Source organism: Branchiostoma lanceolatum, chromosome 11, assembly GCF_035083965.1.
Source record: "Branchiostoma lanceolatum isolate klBraLanc5 chromosome 11, klBraLanc5.hap2, whole genome shotgun sequence".
Taxonomy (NCBI): Eukaryota; Metazoa; Chordata; class Leptocardii; order Amphioxiformes; family Branchiostomatidae; genus Branchiostoma; species Branchiostoma lanceolatum.
The window spans coordinates 12,483,958-12,501,960 of NC_089732.1; the positions used below are offsets into that span (position 1 = coordinate 12,483,958).

General features: G+C 39.9%; 3 protein-coding genes across 3 annotated transcripts; all 3 read left to right on the forward strand.

The window, feature by feature from the left end:
* Window positions 1–5,369: 5,369 nt before the first annotated feature.
* On the forward strand, window positions 5,370–8,845 carry LOC136444234 (fatty acid-binding protein, adipocyte-like). Its single transcript, XM_066441744.1, has 4 exons — window positions 5,370–5,591; window positions 7,235–7,407; window positions 7,848–7,961; window positions 8,512–8,845. Exons 1-4 carry the CDS (start codon window positions 5,507–5,509, stop codon window positions 8,560–8,562), a joined length of 423 nt encoding a protein of 140 aa, XP_066297841.1. The 5' UTR covers window positions 5,370–5,506; the 3' UTR covers window positions 8,563–8,845.
* A 1,141-nt stretch (window positions 8,846–9,986) lies between these two features.
* LOC136444233 (fatty acid-binding protein, liver-type-like) lies at window positions 9,987–12,441 on the forward strand. Its single transcript, XM_066441743.1, has 4 exons — window positions 9,987–10,170; window positions 11,062–11,234; window positions 11,685–11,798; window positions 12,240–12,441. Exons 1-4 carry the CDS (start codon window positions 10,086–10,088, stop codon window positions 12,288–12,290), a joined length of 423 nt encoding a protein of 140 aa, XP_066297840.1. The 5' UTR covers window positions 9,987–10,085; the 3' UTR covers window positions 12,291–12,441.
* A 1,316-nt stretch (window positions 12,442–13,757) lies between these two features.
* On the forward strand, window positions 13,758–16,665 carry LOC136444593 (gastrotropin-like). Its single transcript, XM_066442217.1, has 4 exons — window positions 13,758–13,939; window positions 14,956–15,125; window positions 15,641–15,754; window positions 16,043–16,665. The coding sequence occupies exons 1-4, from the start codon at window positions 13,852–13,854 to the stop codon at window positions 16,091–16,093; spliced, it is 423 nt and encodes a 140-aa protein (XP_066298314.1). The 5' UTR covers window positions 13,758–13,851; the 3' UTR covers window positions 16,094–16,665.
* The last annotated feature ends 1,338 nt before the right edge of the window (window positions 16,666–18,003 follow it).

An 18,003-nucleotide genomic window follows, 5' to 3' on the forward strand; every position in this document is an offset into this window, starting at 1 on the left:
GAATGGAACTTGATGGAGCGTAAATAGAATAGTTTCAGGGTAGAAAACTAACTCAGATTTACAAATTAATCAGTTTTGTGACGTTTAGGATAAGGGTTAAGATTATTCTTTATATATCTTTAGTAAATATATGTTTTATAAAGCCATATCATCTTCCAGCTGCTTAGAATAATTAATGAAGGATGTTTTCAATGAGGAAAAGACACCAGGCATCTTAGACAGCAACAAATGTTAACCTTAAGATAAGCTACATGATTTGATTAATAAACTGAGGATATATAGTCACATGAAACAGTAAAAATGTAATGGAAAGCTTTTCTTAAATGCAACATGTAACACAATTTGCGTAATGAAATGAATGCTGAGAAATCTAATTTTCTTGTAGGTAACATCTAATATATTGGACACGAAAAGTGTCTCTCATCATGATAAAAGAATTCGTCTACAAATATTGCATTATGATACTAAAACAAAAAGCGACATTGGTCCAATTTTTTAAATTCATTTATTTTTGTATTTATTTTTTCATATTTGATTTTTTTTCATATAACAAACGGAAAACAACAGAAAAACAAAAATGTATGGCACATAAGTCACATAAAAGGTCGCAAAATAACATCATAATCTGTACAAAACCCTATAAAGTAAATCAACAATAATACACAAAACTTTTGAATCAAACCAGAATTAAGGAGGTGACAAGTTACCTTCAAAAATAACAGTGATTATTGGAACAGATTCAATCAAATAAAGATAACATTGATCCTTAATCAAATCAAATATTTCCTAAGGAAAAGCCCAAAGTTTATCTGAGGTTTCGTGACTAAATGGAAAAGCACAATGAAAGATAGAAAACAGGTAAGATATTACAAGGACACAGACATCGCAGATGCAGATCCAAGGATTGTATTTCTCGCTACGACGCCTTATCACAACTGTCATAATCACCCAATTTGGGTCTGTGCGCTGTGCAGGTATCTCTGTTTTACGACAGTAGAAAGAAAAACAAGTGTATAGTATGAACGATGAACGCTTTTAAAGCCATCCTGTAAGATACAACTTCAGAGTCGTGGACCACCCACAGAAACCCAGTGTCAATCGGCTAAAATAGAGGTAAAAAAGGAGCGGTCCAAACTGGATGTAAAGCATCCTACTTGACTGTAGACTCTACTCTACTATAGTATGCGAGTTGGGGGATCAAGGAAATTTGTGAATGTTTGCGAAATCTAGAGCTACTTGATTGAAACCGTATCTTCAATATCACGTACATGATATGCAAGTTGAGGGGATGAAAGAAACCTGTGAATGTTGGAGAGATCTAGTGCTACTTGATTGATATCGTGTCTTGAATATCACGTACTGTCAATACTATCCATTAAAAAGCGTTATCATGGTTATCATGTGCAAAGCGAATACGTGTTTAGATAGCTTTGTAACGTTCTTTCTTATCACAGAGTTAGGCTATGAACATAGACCGCCTCTGTATTTAAGATAATCCTCTGCTTTTTATATAGTGTATAACCCAACTAAATTTGTCTAACAAACGTAAAAGCTACTTCTGTTAACGCATTTGAGCATTGTAACCGTTCTTATTGTATATATTGTATATTGTTCAGTTACCAGAGCTAGCCCGTTATAATAGTATCCGGCTGGTTGAGCAGTCTTGGCTGTATGTCATCTTATAAAGCCTGATAGATCGAATCAAATCTTTTCAAAGGCCAAAGCAAGCAATCGCACAAATGGTGTAACTGGTCGACCCTGTGAAGTAGAGGACTACTATCTAACACTGAATAGATATCTTATACAATTTTAGTATATCTTTTCAACAATTAAATCCTTTTATCAGCCTTACCTGAGAAATATCTCCGCATGGCTCTATGTTAAGATGCAAGGACGGAATGCCAATGGAGGAAGCAATGGCAGCTTGTCGTTGCAACTCTTGATTCCATCCCGTTGTCATCACCATAGACAGTACGTGTTCATACATGGTAGTCATGGTCGTTAGGGTGTCCAACCCAGTGCTTAGACTAACCGTTTCTACATTGAGACCCGAAAACACGTCAACTGTACTCCGTTCGATAACTTTCCGAATGCTGCTCTTGTAAGAGTCATTGGAAGACAACAGACCTATTCGAAACCTCGTCACTTCAGAGATGTTTTCTGCGGTGAAGCATTCAACATTCGTTAAAGTGCAGGACAAAATTGTAACAAAGAAAATACCAGCACAGGAAGCCATCATCTCCGATTTTTCTTTCAACGATGTTACCGTTCTCAATCCATCCGAGAAGAACACTTCGGTGAGGCGCGTGTCTTGCTCCGTAGGTTGTGTATATTGGACAAGACTCTCAGCAGCAATGATGCACGGGGGTTTCACACGGCAGTTTCAGCGTACAGCTGCTATACACACTTGATATTGACCTGTAAATGCTACATGCAAACCGCATCATGTTTTAGACAACTGTAAATTCCCGGACGCGCGTAGCTCTCCACGAGAGTCGTCACTAGACCACAGTAAGGCAACGCATTAAAAAAGCCTCTGAGCATGTACTCCGACATGTACGGCTTAGTCTAGACCATGTTAAAACGTGCCTCTGCTTAATAGTGTTGATCACACAGCCTGGTAATCCCTCGCCTTATGATGCGTGGACTTCCTGATGCGAAGCTTGCCTAGACCCAACTTAACAGGTTGTCTGTATTCATAGGGAACAGTCCAAGGGTGGCAGTTGTGATCAGCATATCGCAGAACCCGCGAGTGATCTTCTCCTGCACCCCGTAAAGCAGAGGACGAGATAAGGTCATCTGCTTGCCTGCTCTGACTAGCCTGGACTCCTCTTATGCTACAGAATGCCTACTTCTCGTGATCGGAAATCCCGTACTAGCCGTTACCACGACACATGCGTGAAGTGAAGATGAATATTCCTTTCCACGTCTGTGTGAGAGATGCAACGTCCCGCGAGGTCCACCAAACGACGTGCAAAATCTTTCTAAATCAGCTAGATCAGCTACTTGGCAGAAAGATTGACGAACGGAATGGCAAATGAGTTTGGAAAATAGTATATGTGTGCGCGCATGCTGCCTGCATCTCATTGGTTGGAAGAGATTATGCGAGAGCGTGTCAGGACTGACGTTCGTCCGATAACTCCGTCTGGAAACTAAACACCGTCCATGGAAACTACAAATAAGAGAGAGTTAACCGAAGGCACGCCTCCGATGAGTTTAGGTAGATTACTCTACAGGATGTATACAAATAATTTTTGTTGGTGGTGTTTCAAATGACTTAAAATTCTACAAAATTCTTACCCAACCCTAGTTTAGCAGCTAAGACAAAAACTACTAGTAACCCTATAACAGTACTTGACCATAGCAACATCCTAGTCAGTTCGCAAAGAAGAAAAAACTGTCTGAAAACCAACCAACAAGCTGCAAACGTGACCTGTTTTATTCAGTGGAGGTAAAAAAATCGTTAATGTGTAAACTCTTTGTACGAACAATTTGTACTGCTAGTGGTACTGCCTTATCTCTACACACTACTCAAGCGTCAAGCTCGTCTTCTACAGTGTAGGATCATTCCTTGACTTTGACGGAGTCCAGAGCTTAGAGCTTTGTGGAAGAAATGGCGATAGGTTCCATTGGGATCACGCTCGGCTGTCCCCTCAAGGGTATGCATCCCGTCAAATTGAGTTATCACTGCGAACAGTTGTGCCGGGGTTCTCACATGAGCACCCAAACTTTGGGTACGTGTCATGTAGATAGTTGATGGAGGTTCACTGCAATTACACAAAGCATTGAACTATGCTGCTAAAGCAATCTTATCACTGTATTGTATCTGGCAACAGTAAACCCAGGTTTAGGTGCATATAGAAACATAGTCTTTTGCGGTTCCTCGTCGCTACTTCATCCTCTGACATTGAACTTTATCAAGAAGCAATTTTTCTAGCCTTTTCACAAAGAGAACACAGTAACTGCCTACAGCAATTTGACATGATTCGGCCACACTTTTTGCAAGCTGTTGGAGCTTTAAACTCGTTTGCCAGCTCGCAGCAGAATCTACCCACTGAGGAAATGCACGTTTGGGTAAAACGCCGGATTAGTATCCTAGCGAGATATCGTGATTGCCTACCGAAAGCTGTCAGCGCCATACTGCAAATGTAATCGTCAGCGGGGGAGAATCTAGTATGTAAAAGAAAAGATGAAGCAAAAAGCCCTGCAGGCGAAGAGAGAAACACTTAGAAATATGTTTTCAATCTTTTGGACTTCAGATCTGATCTTGTCCATTTTTAGAACTAAAGCTTCGGCGACTCGACGCCTCATATGAGATCTTATCGACCCTTTTTTCTTACTCAGTAATGATCGTTTTGACGTTTTGTTGACGTCAAAAGATATGGGGATGCAAATCACATAGACAGTGTTTTCCATCAGCACACTAGCGCTGGTATCCTCTTAGTATTGATTTTTTCCCGGTTAACTTGAAGGTGAACAACATTTGCGAAAAGAGATGCCGCCTTCCTCCAACTCATGTTTGTGTTTGAAAATGCATATATGGGATTTAAAGCTCGCTACGTATACTAGAGGTAGATTTCAAGCAAATTTTCTATTTGTAGTCATTTAATCTATATATCGATATGCTTTTTTTCTCTTTTGTGCGAAAGAATAAAGATTGTTCAACTCAAAGCAAAGTAGTCATAACTAATATTGCATAACGAAGGATTATGACACATGAGAAAGTAGTAAAATTACTTCTAGTCGATAGGCATGCCTATTCGCGGGTCAGATCATCGCAACAAACCACACACTGTCTATAGAGAATACGAATAAGTAGAACCCCCAGCTTGAGCTTGTCAAGTGGGATACTGCTTTAAATAATTTTGAATTGGACAGGATGATCCTTCATTAGGAGTGTTCATGCGTTCTCTTATCTCAGTTGCCTTCTACGTTATGACGTCACGCCCCTGACGTCATATGATATACATCTTATTTTGGTACAGCGCAGCTCAGTGTTGGGGTAAAGGATCTTATTTTGTGTACATAAACTACTCATGGTTCATAAACCAGTGATGTAAACAACGTATGAAGGCTCCCTGGCATACTGCGGTTTTTATCGGTAAAATACATATCGATTGATGTTTTATAGAAAAACGTCCCGTTGTGATTTTCTATTCTATCCAAATATTTGTCGTCTAATATGGGCTGCGAATATCTAGAATTTGTATACACACTACAATCACGAACATTCTATTGTAGTAAAATATCAAGGCATGGAAATCTGTAGGAGTTTCCACCATCTTTGCAAAAACGCCGACCGGCAGGCTTTGCGCACAGGTCAAATGTCATGAAATTGAATCGTCCAATGGTGGTTCCCTAGCAACGGCGTTCATTAGGTCACCAGGTCACAGGCTAAGGGTCGATTTCAAGATTGAATAACTCATAGCGTGGCGGTAGCTAGTACGATTCGGAGAGAACAGCTAGCAGAATCTACTCCACCTGAAAATCACAAACAGTCACAAAGATGCCATTTGACGTAGCAAAATGGAATGGAACGTGGAAACAAGGCGGCCGTTCAGACAACTATCCACAAATTATGCAGAAACTTGGTATGTACTTATTCTATTATTGGACGGTTCCCTTCAGACCTGTCCAAAATACAAGCCTTCATCTTAGATTCCCCCATCGATGTGTACGTAATCTTAGTAGGCAACGTTAATTTCTATTCTGACTGTGTACTAATTAGTTTATCAGAATCCATATGACAAGCTGCCAGCGCTTGTTAGCTTTCGATCTGACAGCGGGTCGGCTCATGACAGACCAACAGGCACCCTTTGTGGATATATATAGGGTAAAGGTAAACGCCTCATGGCAGAGGCGGGGTGTGTATTACAGGCGTTAGTGGTTTTATCTTTTTGTACATTCGAATTAGAGGTTTGCATGACCAGACGTATTAGTCCGGACCTTTAATTGAAATTTTCTGTTACAAACTATTGGTTATATTATTTTCTTAATTTGTGATTCTTTCGCCACTTTTAAATTAACAATACAAAGCAGAAAAGTCACCAACAATTCTACGTCTAAGACTATGAGGTTACAAACTAGGTGTTCTACTTAAAGACGAGGTCAAGCTTGCTTCTACAGACTAGGGATAACCCTTTCAGACTAACAAAAGATAAGGAATACTAAAGACCTTTTGAACAAGGCCTCTTGCGGTCATTCGATAGCCATGTTTACCTATACCAATAGGCCCGCCACTAGCTCAACAATGAGTCATATGTTGGTCCGGCCTATACATGTAATTGGAGTCTAATCTTAAGTGAAATTTAAATAGGTGAAGGAGCACATACTAGACTATGGTTTCTTTACCGAGCCTATCATATGCTCCGTTCTGTTGATAGATTCAATTACATACTATGAGGTGATAATCCTTACTGTGTACAGATAGGTATATACATCAAAGAATATATGGACATTAGAACAAGTGATGTTTAAGTATACGACACGTGAAATTACGATATGTTGCTCTATCCCATATGATTGTGTGTAATTAAACTCAACTTGAACAGACAAATTGAATCCAAGTCTAACAATTTTTAGCTACATGTACATCTACATCTAGATGAAAAGACATTCAGAAGACAGTATACGACTGGAGAAAACAATAAGGGCAATAGCAGAAGAACATTAAAAGACAGTGCACAACGTCTAAGTCGAAACCCCACCGTTACGGTTTAAAGGCACCCAGAGCATCTTATGAGGCTTGAAACTTGAATTAAAAAACTAGAATTTCTACGCAATCCTACACATAGTAAGTTTCAATAACACTATACCATTACATATCGACATTAAAGGAGCAAAGATACGATGTCGTTGTGTGGTGAGTACTGATAGAAAATCAAAGCCCTAATAGACTGATCCTGTTCTCCAATGAGAGAGTGACTGCATGTCCGTCAAATATTTGCATTTTTATGTTTCAATTTTGCATTTCAACGTTTTGGCGGTGGTGGGCGAGGCTATGGTATCTACAAAATATAGAAGGCGCGTGAAACTAAAAGATCACTATGTAGTTTATTTCTGTGCCGTTTTTGCGCACTGTTGATAAGAAATTCGAACGCAAATGTGGTAAACAGTGGCATTAATTGTCAATTTCAGAAAGATTACAGCAACTATAATATTTCCAGTTTTCAAGTCTCATAAAATGCTCTGGGTGCCTTTAAGATAAGTTTTAGACCGTGTTGTATCTTTGCAGGTCTTTCTGCTGAGGCCATTCAGAAGTTCCAGGAAAGCGAAATGACGATGGACACGTCGCTTTCCGGGGACGTGTTGACTGTTAAGGTGGACTTTATTGGAAAGACAGTTACGAACACGAACACTCTGGGAGTAGAGGGCGTGGAGGAGGGGATAACGGGGAAGAAGACTCAGGTATAAGTGTAGATAGTGCTGACGTACATGTATGCATGCACCCTAAATATGTAACGAGTGTATGTGCGTTTATGTATATCTGTGTGTATGTTTGTGTGTGAATATGTAAGTGTGTGTGAGTGTGTAAGAATGTATTTCGTTTGTCTGAATTTGTATATATGCTGTTTGTGTGTGTGTATGATGTGTGAGTGCATGTGTGCGTGTTTGTGTGCGTAAGGGAATGTTTGCGTTTGTGTGTGTATGTGTTGTGTACGTGTGTGTGTATATGTATGTATGTATGTGTGTGTGTTTGTGTGTGTGTGTGTGTGTGTGTGTGTGTGTGTGTGTGCTTGTGTGTGTGTGTGTGTGTGTGTGGCGAAAATATGTGTATGAAGATGTAAGGAATAACTTATAACTCCCTCTAATCTGATGTTCCTACCATTCTTTTCCCCTCCCCACAGTCCATCTGGACTATGGACGGAGACTGTCTGGTGGCGCTGTATCCGAACTTTGACGGGAACGGGCTCGTTGTGTCACAGAAACGAAGCTTTGTCGACGACAACAAAATGCTTATCGTAAGTATATTAAATAAAGCTTGGTTAAAGTAACTTTTTAATGAAGTACAAAGAGTTTATCTGCAATGTAATTCAGGAATGTACACCATCTAACGCCACCACTCCCTCACAAGGTAGCGGGAGATTTGCATCCAGGTTCGTCTATACAAATCTGTTACAGGTTTGCGTAGCAAAACCTTTCTTGGATCCGTTGGCATGTGTGGTGGCCGCCATCTTGATTTTGTGACGTCGCAGGGCAGCCATACCATTTCATTGGGAGTGGTGTTTTTTGTGGTCGCTAGCGTTTTCTTTTTTTTTTAATAAATCGGCACACAACTATCACACATTCAACACAAATAAAAAGAAAATCAATACCAATTCATATTTGTAAAAAGACCTCGTAATCGCTAAACTAACATAGCAAACCTGTAGTATATGTAGCACAAATACTTAACTCTAGTTTTTCCTAGTGTTTGTTTAGTGTGAAAATTTGGGAAGTCCTGAAAACAGTTTGTTCTTATGGTACAGAAAATTTAGACCGATGTTTTTTTTCACTTCCTTTTTTCTGCAGGAAATGAAAGCAGGGGACCTAGAGGGGTGGGTAGAGCATGTGCGGTGCTAGGGCGTGACGTCACTTCCGCTCAGGATCTGCTGTGAAAATGTTTGAAGAGTTGCGATTTAGCTTTTGGATTTTTCTTTCTACAAGATTAGCTGGATTATGTTGCGATGCATTCTTTGCGAACCTGCTAATGCATCAAAATATTTGTCTTGCTTTTAGGTAGATTTTGTATTACATGTAATTTAGTAAGTTGCTTGAAGTTTGGTAAGTCGTTGGATTTTTTATCATTAAAACTTGAAATACACAAAATGTAGTGTGCTGTGTGGTATTAAAGGATTTCATAACATTCTTGCGTATTTGATTTTTGTGTATCATTTTGTGTTTTTCACAGCAATGGCATATCGTCTACCCTCTACAGTTTCAAAATAGCAAAACCTACCTCCCACACACCCCTATTTCACCTTCCACACACCCCTATTTAACCTTCGACACACCCCAATTCTACCTTACCACGCATATCATTGGGGAGGGGTGGGTTCAGTCACACTTTTGCATATTGTCCACTCCGCGGATCCGTATGAGTTGCGTATTGTCCTTTTTTTTGCTTAGGTACAGTTTGTGAGAAAGAATATGTCTTTAACTTTGAGCCACCGTTGTGCAGCCTGGTTATCGAACCGAAAACACCTTTTTTCGGCCACAACTATAAGTGAGACAAATTAGGTCAATACGCAACTCAAACGGATTGGAACATACGCACTAGTGTGAACGTCCCCTTAACAAAGCCCAAAACACCCCCTTCTTTCTTGCATGGTTGACTCTCAACTAGTTTTGACTAGTACGTGTTGCTATACTGAACAAGGCGGTGTATTTGAACATTGCTCCATCGTCTGGCAGTCATTGGAACCAGAGTGCACGAATATTCTGCTTAGTACGCGAGGAATACGCGCCACTTTTGCACAGACCGAGAAGTAAGTGATGACCACTCTTTTGTCCACGTGGCTTTAGAAAATCAATAATCTTTTATGCTGTAGCTAAGAGCTGAATGACATGTTTAAGCATCTAGTCCAGAGAATAAAAGGTGATTAAACATTGCATTAATCACTATTGTTTGTCCTTTCATGACTCATTCGACCTAGCGAACGATTGTCCATATATAGCGTTTTACCAATGTCCATATTTAGCGTCCTAACGCATGTCCATATTTGGTGCCCTGGGACATGTTTACATTTGAGCCACTTTAATTCAAATCCACCGAATACGATTGGAATACAAAATTTCAAAATATCAAATCAACACGTGTAGTCTTTCAATTACCTATCATATGTATTTCCCTACACAAAGTGAACAAGCAGAAAATTAAACACTTTTCCTGTGAGTCTTTCCGTTATATGTGACAATAAGTTTGACCCTAACAAAGTTCACAAGCCCTTAGACGTCATCCATGATATTTATTTCAGACGGCCCAACAAAAGAAGTGTACTTAAGCGGTGCGACGCCGGCGTTTTCACACACCTGAGCGCACCACCAACAGTCCAGGACCCCGGCACCTTCTCTCTCAACCTCGGAAACGCACAACTCTCCACAACATGCCTTTCGACGTGAACAAATCCTCGGGAACATGGAAGCACGGTGAAAATTCAGACAACTACATGAAGATCATGGAGAAACTCGGTACGTGTTCGCCATATCCATTTGTTTTAGACGTACTGTTTTAGTGTGCCCTTAGGTCAAGCTGGGAGAAAAAACAGCTCGAGTTACAAGAGCCGACGACAGCGGCACAATAGACGATTACTTGACAGTACACAAAATCCCCAAAGGGGACAGTTTGCTGATCAGAACGTTAACGATTCGTTGCAGACAAAAATTGTATCCAATAGATACGGTATAAAATCAGTACTGCCCCACCCTGATTTCGAAGCCAGGGGAGTAGTAACCAAGCAAACGAGCAGCTCATTCCCACTCACACGCCTCTTGACCCAACTAGACCGCCATGCGTGTTTGGCTGTTCTGAGTGCCTTCTCTACCAATGCAATCAGAGACGGCAGACTCCATTCCCAAATATACTGCTTTGGGAGTAGGCCACAGGAGACAGATACATAGTCAGACAGATCTAAATTCAGAAAGAGCTACAGTCAGACAGACAGAGCTACAGAAAGACAAAGCTACAGTCAGACAGAGCTACAGTCAGACAGAGCTACAGTCAGACGAAGCTACAGGCAGACAGAGCTACAGGCAGACAGAGCTACAGTCAGACAGACAGGAAGAAAGACAAACAGATAGTACCGCAAATACTTCATCCTCTTTTGGGGAGAAGTATCGGACTTAAAGCACTACTATGTTAGGAGAAACACCGCTAACAGTCCGGATTTGTGGTACGCATACTCATACTCTATGCTAATACCAAAGCAACTCGTTCCCGTAGCTAACCGTTTATCTTTCTGAACAAAAATTAAACCTACTGTTCAGTATGTTTGAAGTATAGCTTGCACGGCAGTATAATGTTTCATGCGTTCATGCCGAATCAAACAATAAATAGTAACTGTTGTGTTTCATTTTTTGCAGGCGTTCCAGCCGAAATGTGGGACCAGCTGAAGGCGGCAGAATGGCCCGTCAACTCCTCTTTGTCCGGGAACGTGATGACGTCTAAGGTGGACTTCCAGGGGAAGACTATTGAGAACAAGTTCACCATGGGAGAGGAGGGCGAGGAAACGGACCCAATGGGCACGAAAAGAAAGGTAAGGAACAGACCCAGAGTAGATTTGTGTTCATTTGAATCGACTGAACATCAACGCTTCAAAACAGACATAATTATGTACTTAGTAACATAGTTTGGAAACTTGACTTCAGTTAATAATATTTCTGTTTTTTTTTTAAAATCAATTCCATTGCGTTATATACCGATGAAAATATTATGGATGACAGTAGTAATCTTTTCTTCAATAGGTTTGGGACCGCATAGTGATGTCATCCCCTGTGATTGTACATATGTAAATACTTTGCGTTTGGGATTGCATCTCATCAATATGTATAAGCAGCAACACCTGTGCTGCATTGCTATGCGAACCAGTCAGAATTGCCTTGAAGAAGGTGACAGATGGTCACCAAAACGTCGGTGGAATAAATCTCTTGGTTGTGTAAAAAGAGTCTTTTTTATTTGATTGTCTCAACCGTCTTATTTCATACAGGTGATTTACACCATGGAAGGAGACAACCTGGTGTCGGTGTACCCTAACCATGACGGGAAGGGGCTCTCAGTCCATACCAGCCGCCATTTTGTTGACGACAACACCATTCACGTGGTAAGTGTTCTGAGGAGTAATAGGCATACTCGACAAAAAATTTTGTTCACTATACAAAATCTCTCCGGATGTGCAGATTGTACTCTTCAGTAAACGCCTGGTGTGTTACACCATGAGGCGGTTTACCGGGTATGCAATACAAACAAACAAAATTGTGTGATTATTGTCATAATGTCATGACTTTCTTATTTCAAGTAGCTGTCTGATGACTCAGCATTTTTTTTTGTATCAGTATTGAAATCCATTGGTTTACTTATTCATTTATTTATTTATTCATAACACTTCTCCTAAACTGGAAGGTATGGCGGAACAGGTGTCACATTTTCAAGTGGTCAATCAAGTAGTATACATTTTTATGATATATATTTCTTTGGTTATGTGAGATATTTGAGATATTGTAATAGATCATTAATAACGTTATCATTTCTTTGATTATTACAGACTATGAAAGTTGGTGACCTCGAGGGTTGGGCAACTTCCAAGCGGTGTTAGACGTCCGAGAGGACGTTGACCTCGATGACCCGGAAGTCACAGAGAAGAGCTGTTCTATGAATAGACAAGTGGATCGACTAGTGAGCTTTAAAACATTTACACCGTGCGTTGTTAAACCTTGTGCACCAATAAAAGGGATTCGTTATAAACACATCATGTCTATTGGGGTTTATTTTCTTGAAAGGCTGACAGTGACAAAAGTAAAGCCTATAGAAGAACTTTATTGCACGACTATTGTAGCAGGTACAAAGTATTGCAACAACAGTTAACATAGAACAAGACATAAGTATGGAATAAAACAATTCACTACATCAAAATGACTATCTAATGTTTTACATGATTCAAGTTGGGCTAATTATGAGTATCATTATTTTTTCTAATAACAAAACAATCTTTTATATATCTATCTCACTGGACCAAAGGCGTTGGCATGGCCTCGCTACGTCCCAAAATGAATTTGAGTTACCCTTGACTTTACAATGGGGATATCATGCAAAACGTACAACTACGACTGAAAAGCCAGCAAACACACAAAGCGTAAAAGATTGATTTTGTATCAATGAAATTAGTTGAGCGCTCTGTTAAATCGCTCTGTCGCCAACGCCAGTGAGATAGTTTTCAGGGCCTAGGGCCAAGCTTCTAAACCGCCCCCAACGATGTAATAGATCACGCATATCTGATAAAACGCCCTTGGTAGAACCTACTGTTGAGATAAAGCAGTTCTACGGGTGTTAATCGTCATCAGATTTGTGAATTTCTATTGAATTTCTTGGGAGCTGGACAAGAAAAATAGTTGTAAAATTAATGTAGGTCACAAAAAATGGTCACCTATATAGATGGTCACCTATATACTAGGATCTAGATATTGATTCGTTATATGCATAATGACCCTCTACTGACCTCTACTGTAGTGATTGAATTACATTGTAATGATTGAATTACATTGCAAATAAATTTCATAGATAAACAAGAGTGGAGACAGAGTGACCATTACTATCTACAGAAATCGATTTTAAGAACGTAATTTTCTCACTTTAGACCTCTTCTCAGATCAGGGCTTTCTAGTTTCATGAATTATATAAGTTGCAGTTACATGATCAAGAAGACAAGTAATCTGTGATTGGTTAGGGCTACCTACAAATCCCGGAGCTAGAGTACTAGTCGTGGCTAGAGTAAACGTACACACGCTGAGGGCGTGTTGCTTCTTAAAAAGTAATTCTGTAGTAAGTTTTGTTCAATATTTTTGATTTCCGTTGACATGCAGTCTTCCAGAAAGCTTCCTGTCAGGTGAACTTTGACTGTACCCCCCCCCCCCCGCTCTACAGGGTAACACAACAATTAGCCGCATGAGTGACGGTTGCCAATGGTTACAAATGACCTAGCGGTGGTTGCCCATAGTGACACATTAACCTGGCGGCCCCTGAATGCCCCGCCCACCCAGGATTTATTAAACCACTGTATTTGCTCAGCCACCCTGAGGTAGCGTTACCAGTTTGGCGAGTTTGCTACCACCACACCTTCTCTGAGTTTGTCTCCTAACACGTTTTTATTCCTCTCTAAGATGCCTGGCTACGACATTGCAAAGGAAACAGGGACATGGACGATGGGCAAGGCTTCCGACAACTGGTCACAATGTCTGCAAAAAATGGGTAGGTGTGCGTCTGAACTGAAAAACTGTGTTTTCGTGTTGTGGGGGCCTTGTCTTTTGTGTGTGTTCACTTTGCGTGAAGGCGATCAGCTAAAGAGCGATACACAATATGGGTGCTTGATTTGGCGTCTGTTGCAGAAGAGATTGGGGAGGGGGGCATTACACGATTGAACTCAATCGAGGGCTTTCAATTCCTCTAAACGTGCCATAGAATCACACAATTGTACTTCAGGAAATTGTACATGCGTTCACGGAACAAGCACAACTGTTTATACAGCATTACGGTATGCTTGAATAGTCAACAAAGGAATCAATAGAACAAAGAGTTAACGCATATTTTTCTTCAAACTTATGTTGTTTTACATAAATCTACCACTTTGAAAAACAATAGGCTTTAGAGATCTCTAGTGCACCACGCCCCAGGTATGCACAGTTTGGATATAAATGAGTGCTTTATACAGGGGGACGTTGAGTTGGAGATCTATCGGGACGCATCTTACTACGATAGCAGAATTATGTACCCAAGTGGAATTATGTTAGTAGATGCTTGCCCCTTCGAAGATTAGAAAGAAGAACCGCACGCCTCTACAACATAAACTTTGTCAACATTGTAATTTAGATCTAGTAGAAGATGAGCAATATTTCGTCCTAGATTGTGAATCATACGATAGCGAAAGAATCGTACTTTTTAACCTTATCAAAGAGAAATTCCCATATTTCGAACATCTAAATGCAACAGACAAATTCATATTTTTATCACGCCTGGATAATCCTTGTATAAGAAATAGTGTGTGTTCATACATTTACACATGTACAAAGAAGCGTGAAGAAGTCGACTGTACTGGCCTAGCTTAGTTTAATAACACGTTTGTCTACTCTATATGTTTACAGCTTGTATTGTTGTATTTATGTCCTTGTATGTTCAATGTGTTAAGTTAGACAACCTGTACCTAGCCCCTTGGGGCATGAATGCACAATAAAGGTATTTCATTCATTCATTATTCTGTTTTTGTGAAGGTGTCCCGGCGGATATGGTGGAACAGGTCACGAAGGAGAAATACGTCATAGAGGCTTCTGTTTCCGGGGACTCCTATACCTACAAGATGACTGAGTTTGGTGTGACTACCCAAAACACGTTCAAGTTGGGAGTGGAGTGTGACGAGACGGACTCAAGTGGTACTCACAAGGTTGGAAAGATACTTAGGAACTTAATTTGAATCTTTATTTTGGCTTACTTATATATAAATTTACTAGTCTTTCTAGTTTCCTTGTAATAGTTGGTGGCAGATAGTACAGATTTAACAATTTAGCTACACATTTAGAGTCTTATAAGTCAGGATAAATACTGTGTAAGATATACTAGTATATTTAGTTTTTGTACAGTTTTCAGTTCTAGGTAGATTTTAGGATAAGGAATTTTATAAGATTTCCGAATACTCGAAGAATTCAGTTAATTTTTGTTCGAAAAGTCCTCAACATATCAGATACAATGTAAGATGTGAATGAAATACTACCCTACCAATCATATACATTAGGTAAGAAGGCGTCGGCACGGTATAAGTTGCAAACCGCCGAGGATCCCAGAACTAATGTATAAAGGACTTATGTGAAAAATTAAGAATTTGACTTTGGGGTATATATAGCATAGTGTTGTAGGATTTTCAAGCTTTCATTTAACAGTTGCATTGTATATCATGTGCAGGTGACTCACACCGTGGAAGGGGACGCCATCGTGTCCACTTACCCCGACTATGACGGAAAGGGCCTGAAGTTTCAAACTCGTCGCCACTTCTTGGACGACAACACCATCCACTCGGTAAGCCCACTTCATCTTCTGCCAAATTGAATATAGATAGCAGCCAGTGCATTTATGCACTCATTTATTTATTTATCAAACTTCACAGAATGAAATCTGAGAGGTGTTGGCAACAGGATTGATGCATCCTTTGGTATGATTAGATGCGGTTTAATGAAATCTCAGTTGTTTTAATTATTATCAGCTGAGTTCATAGGTTACACAAAGATTTCATTTGATTTTGTCAATGAAGAAAAATAATAATAGATAGAGCACAGATGTGTAATGTCCGTTGTTTTTTCTTGACAGCATTTTAAGATTGGTGACCTGGAAGGTTGGATGGAGAGCGTCCGTGTGTAGACGTCCATTATCCACAAAATTACAAGGTTTTGTGCGCGATGCCTGTGCTTTGTGGTTTGCAAAAAAGTACCACACATTTCATTCGGGTCATAGGCTTTTTTTTGCAGTGTAGACTTAGATAAAAGTTTGTAGGGAAAACAACTATTACAATGACTTTATCATACGGAGCTTTTTGTGTGGTTACAATATACAACGCTGTATCACCATTCTTCTTGGTAAAATGTTTGTCTAGTGTATACATGGCGTTTCTACGATACTACCATTCGTTAAACACTAGTTTACAATAGTAGAACTGTAGCAAGTCCAACTATGCACACCTATATGGTTTACGTATTTTGCATTCACGTTATTCCATTCTTATAACGTGTCACGACTGCTAGGTTGACATCGTTTCGTCCATTTTTGCTGCTGACCATATTTTGAGAATTCAAAGTATATCGAGGGAAAAGTATAGCATACAGCAATATTCATTACGCATTGTGAAACGCTGTGGTATAGTATGAAGTTTTTGCACCAAATATATCTACTCCTTTTCTGCATCAGTCGCAAATAAAGTGTTTAAGTCAAGTCAAGTCAATGCCTTTAAGTGATGTGATGTATTGAGTTCTTGTATTGCTCTCTAGGTGCGAAGGTTGAGTGACATATTTCGGTAGTTAAGTACAACAATACCCTCTGTCCAACTGGTCTGATTTAGTACACAGTGTTTGCCCCCGTAACCAGACGACGCCAACAATTTGGCTGACGCTGGAAACACGAGCTGCTGCCCAGCAGACCGAAGAGTAAACAATTACTACCCCTTTTGTCCCCTCGGCTTCAAATATTAAACACTGCCCCTACGCATTGTTACTTTAATTTGGGCAGGCTATGGTATATGCCTATTTCATCGCAAAGATCATGTAAAGACATTATTCCCACTGTATGTCTATCATAAAGCCTGCCGTGGACAGGATTCCTTGAGAACAGGGCCATTTTCCTTCTCCTGAAGCCCCTTCAATCTTTGTAATCTTGGCTCAATTTCGCCGGATCTACAGTAAAGTTCTGAAAAATACACAGCAACTGCGTGCCCATCCCCTTGACAAATGTATAGCATAATCTAGCACGCTCTTTTTATTTCCATGAAAAAATACGTGATATTGTTTTGAGTGTGTTTTCGTGTGCGTTTGCGTGTGTGTATGTGTGTGTGCGTCCGGATGCTTTAAGTCAGCATAACTGAAGAACGTCTAGATGGATTGTAATGATATTTGGTATGTGGGTAGGTGTTGGAAGGAGAAAGGTCAAGGTTGAAGCCCCCTGGTATGTTACACTGGAACTGCAATGGCGTATTTGTCAAAATCTTCTAAGGAGAATAACTGAAGAAAGGAGCAACAGATTTTCATGTTATTGATTTTCATACACAATGAATTGCAAATTATGCAAATTGGGACTGAATTTGCATATGTAATGAGGATTATCTATATTCCATTATAGGCATGCTGTGACAGGTCTCAGTTGTCAGTTTCGAAAGTGGATCATAAATTCCCTCGGGACCCAACAGGTTGTAGTCATACCACAGAGGGATATAGAATCAAATTGGTAGGTAACTGGAACTTATACAACAGAAAACAACATATTAAAAAAAGGCACAAGCAACCTATGGCACATAAAACACGACAAGCAGCAGCAACAACAAATAGCTTGGGCAAATAAAAACGCCGAATATATAAAACAACTTTCATGGAGATTTTGGGTCTTCAGACTCTTTACAAATGAGTGGCTTGACATTGTAAAAACTAACGTTATTTATGTTTTAATCAACATGTTGAATTATTCTTATACTTGTACGTAGGTGCACTAATGTGTACCTGCTTGTGTGTATGTATGTATAGTTTAGAAGACCTGACGAAAGACGATTGTTGGTTCGATAAAGTTAC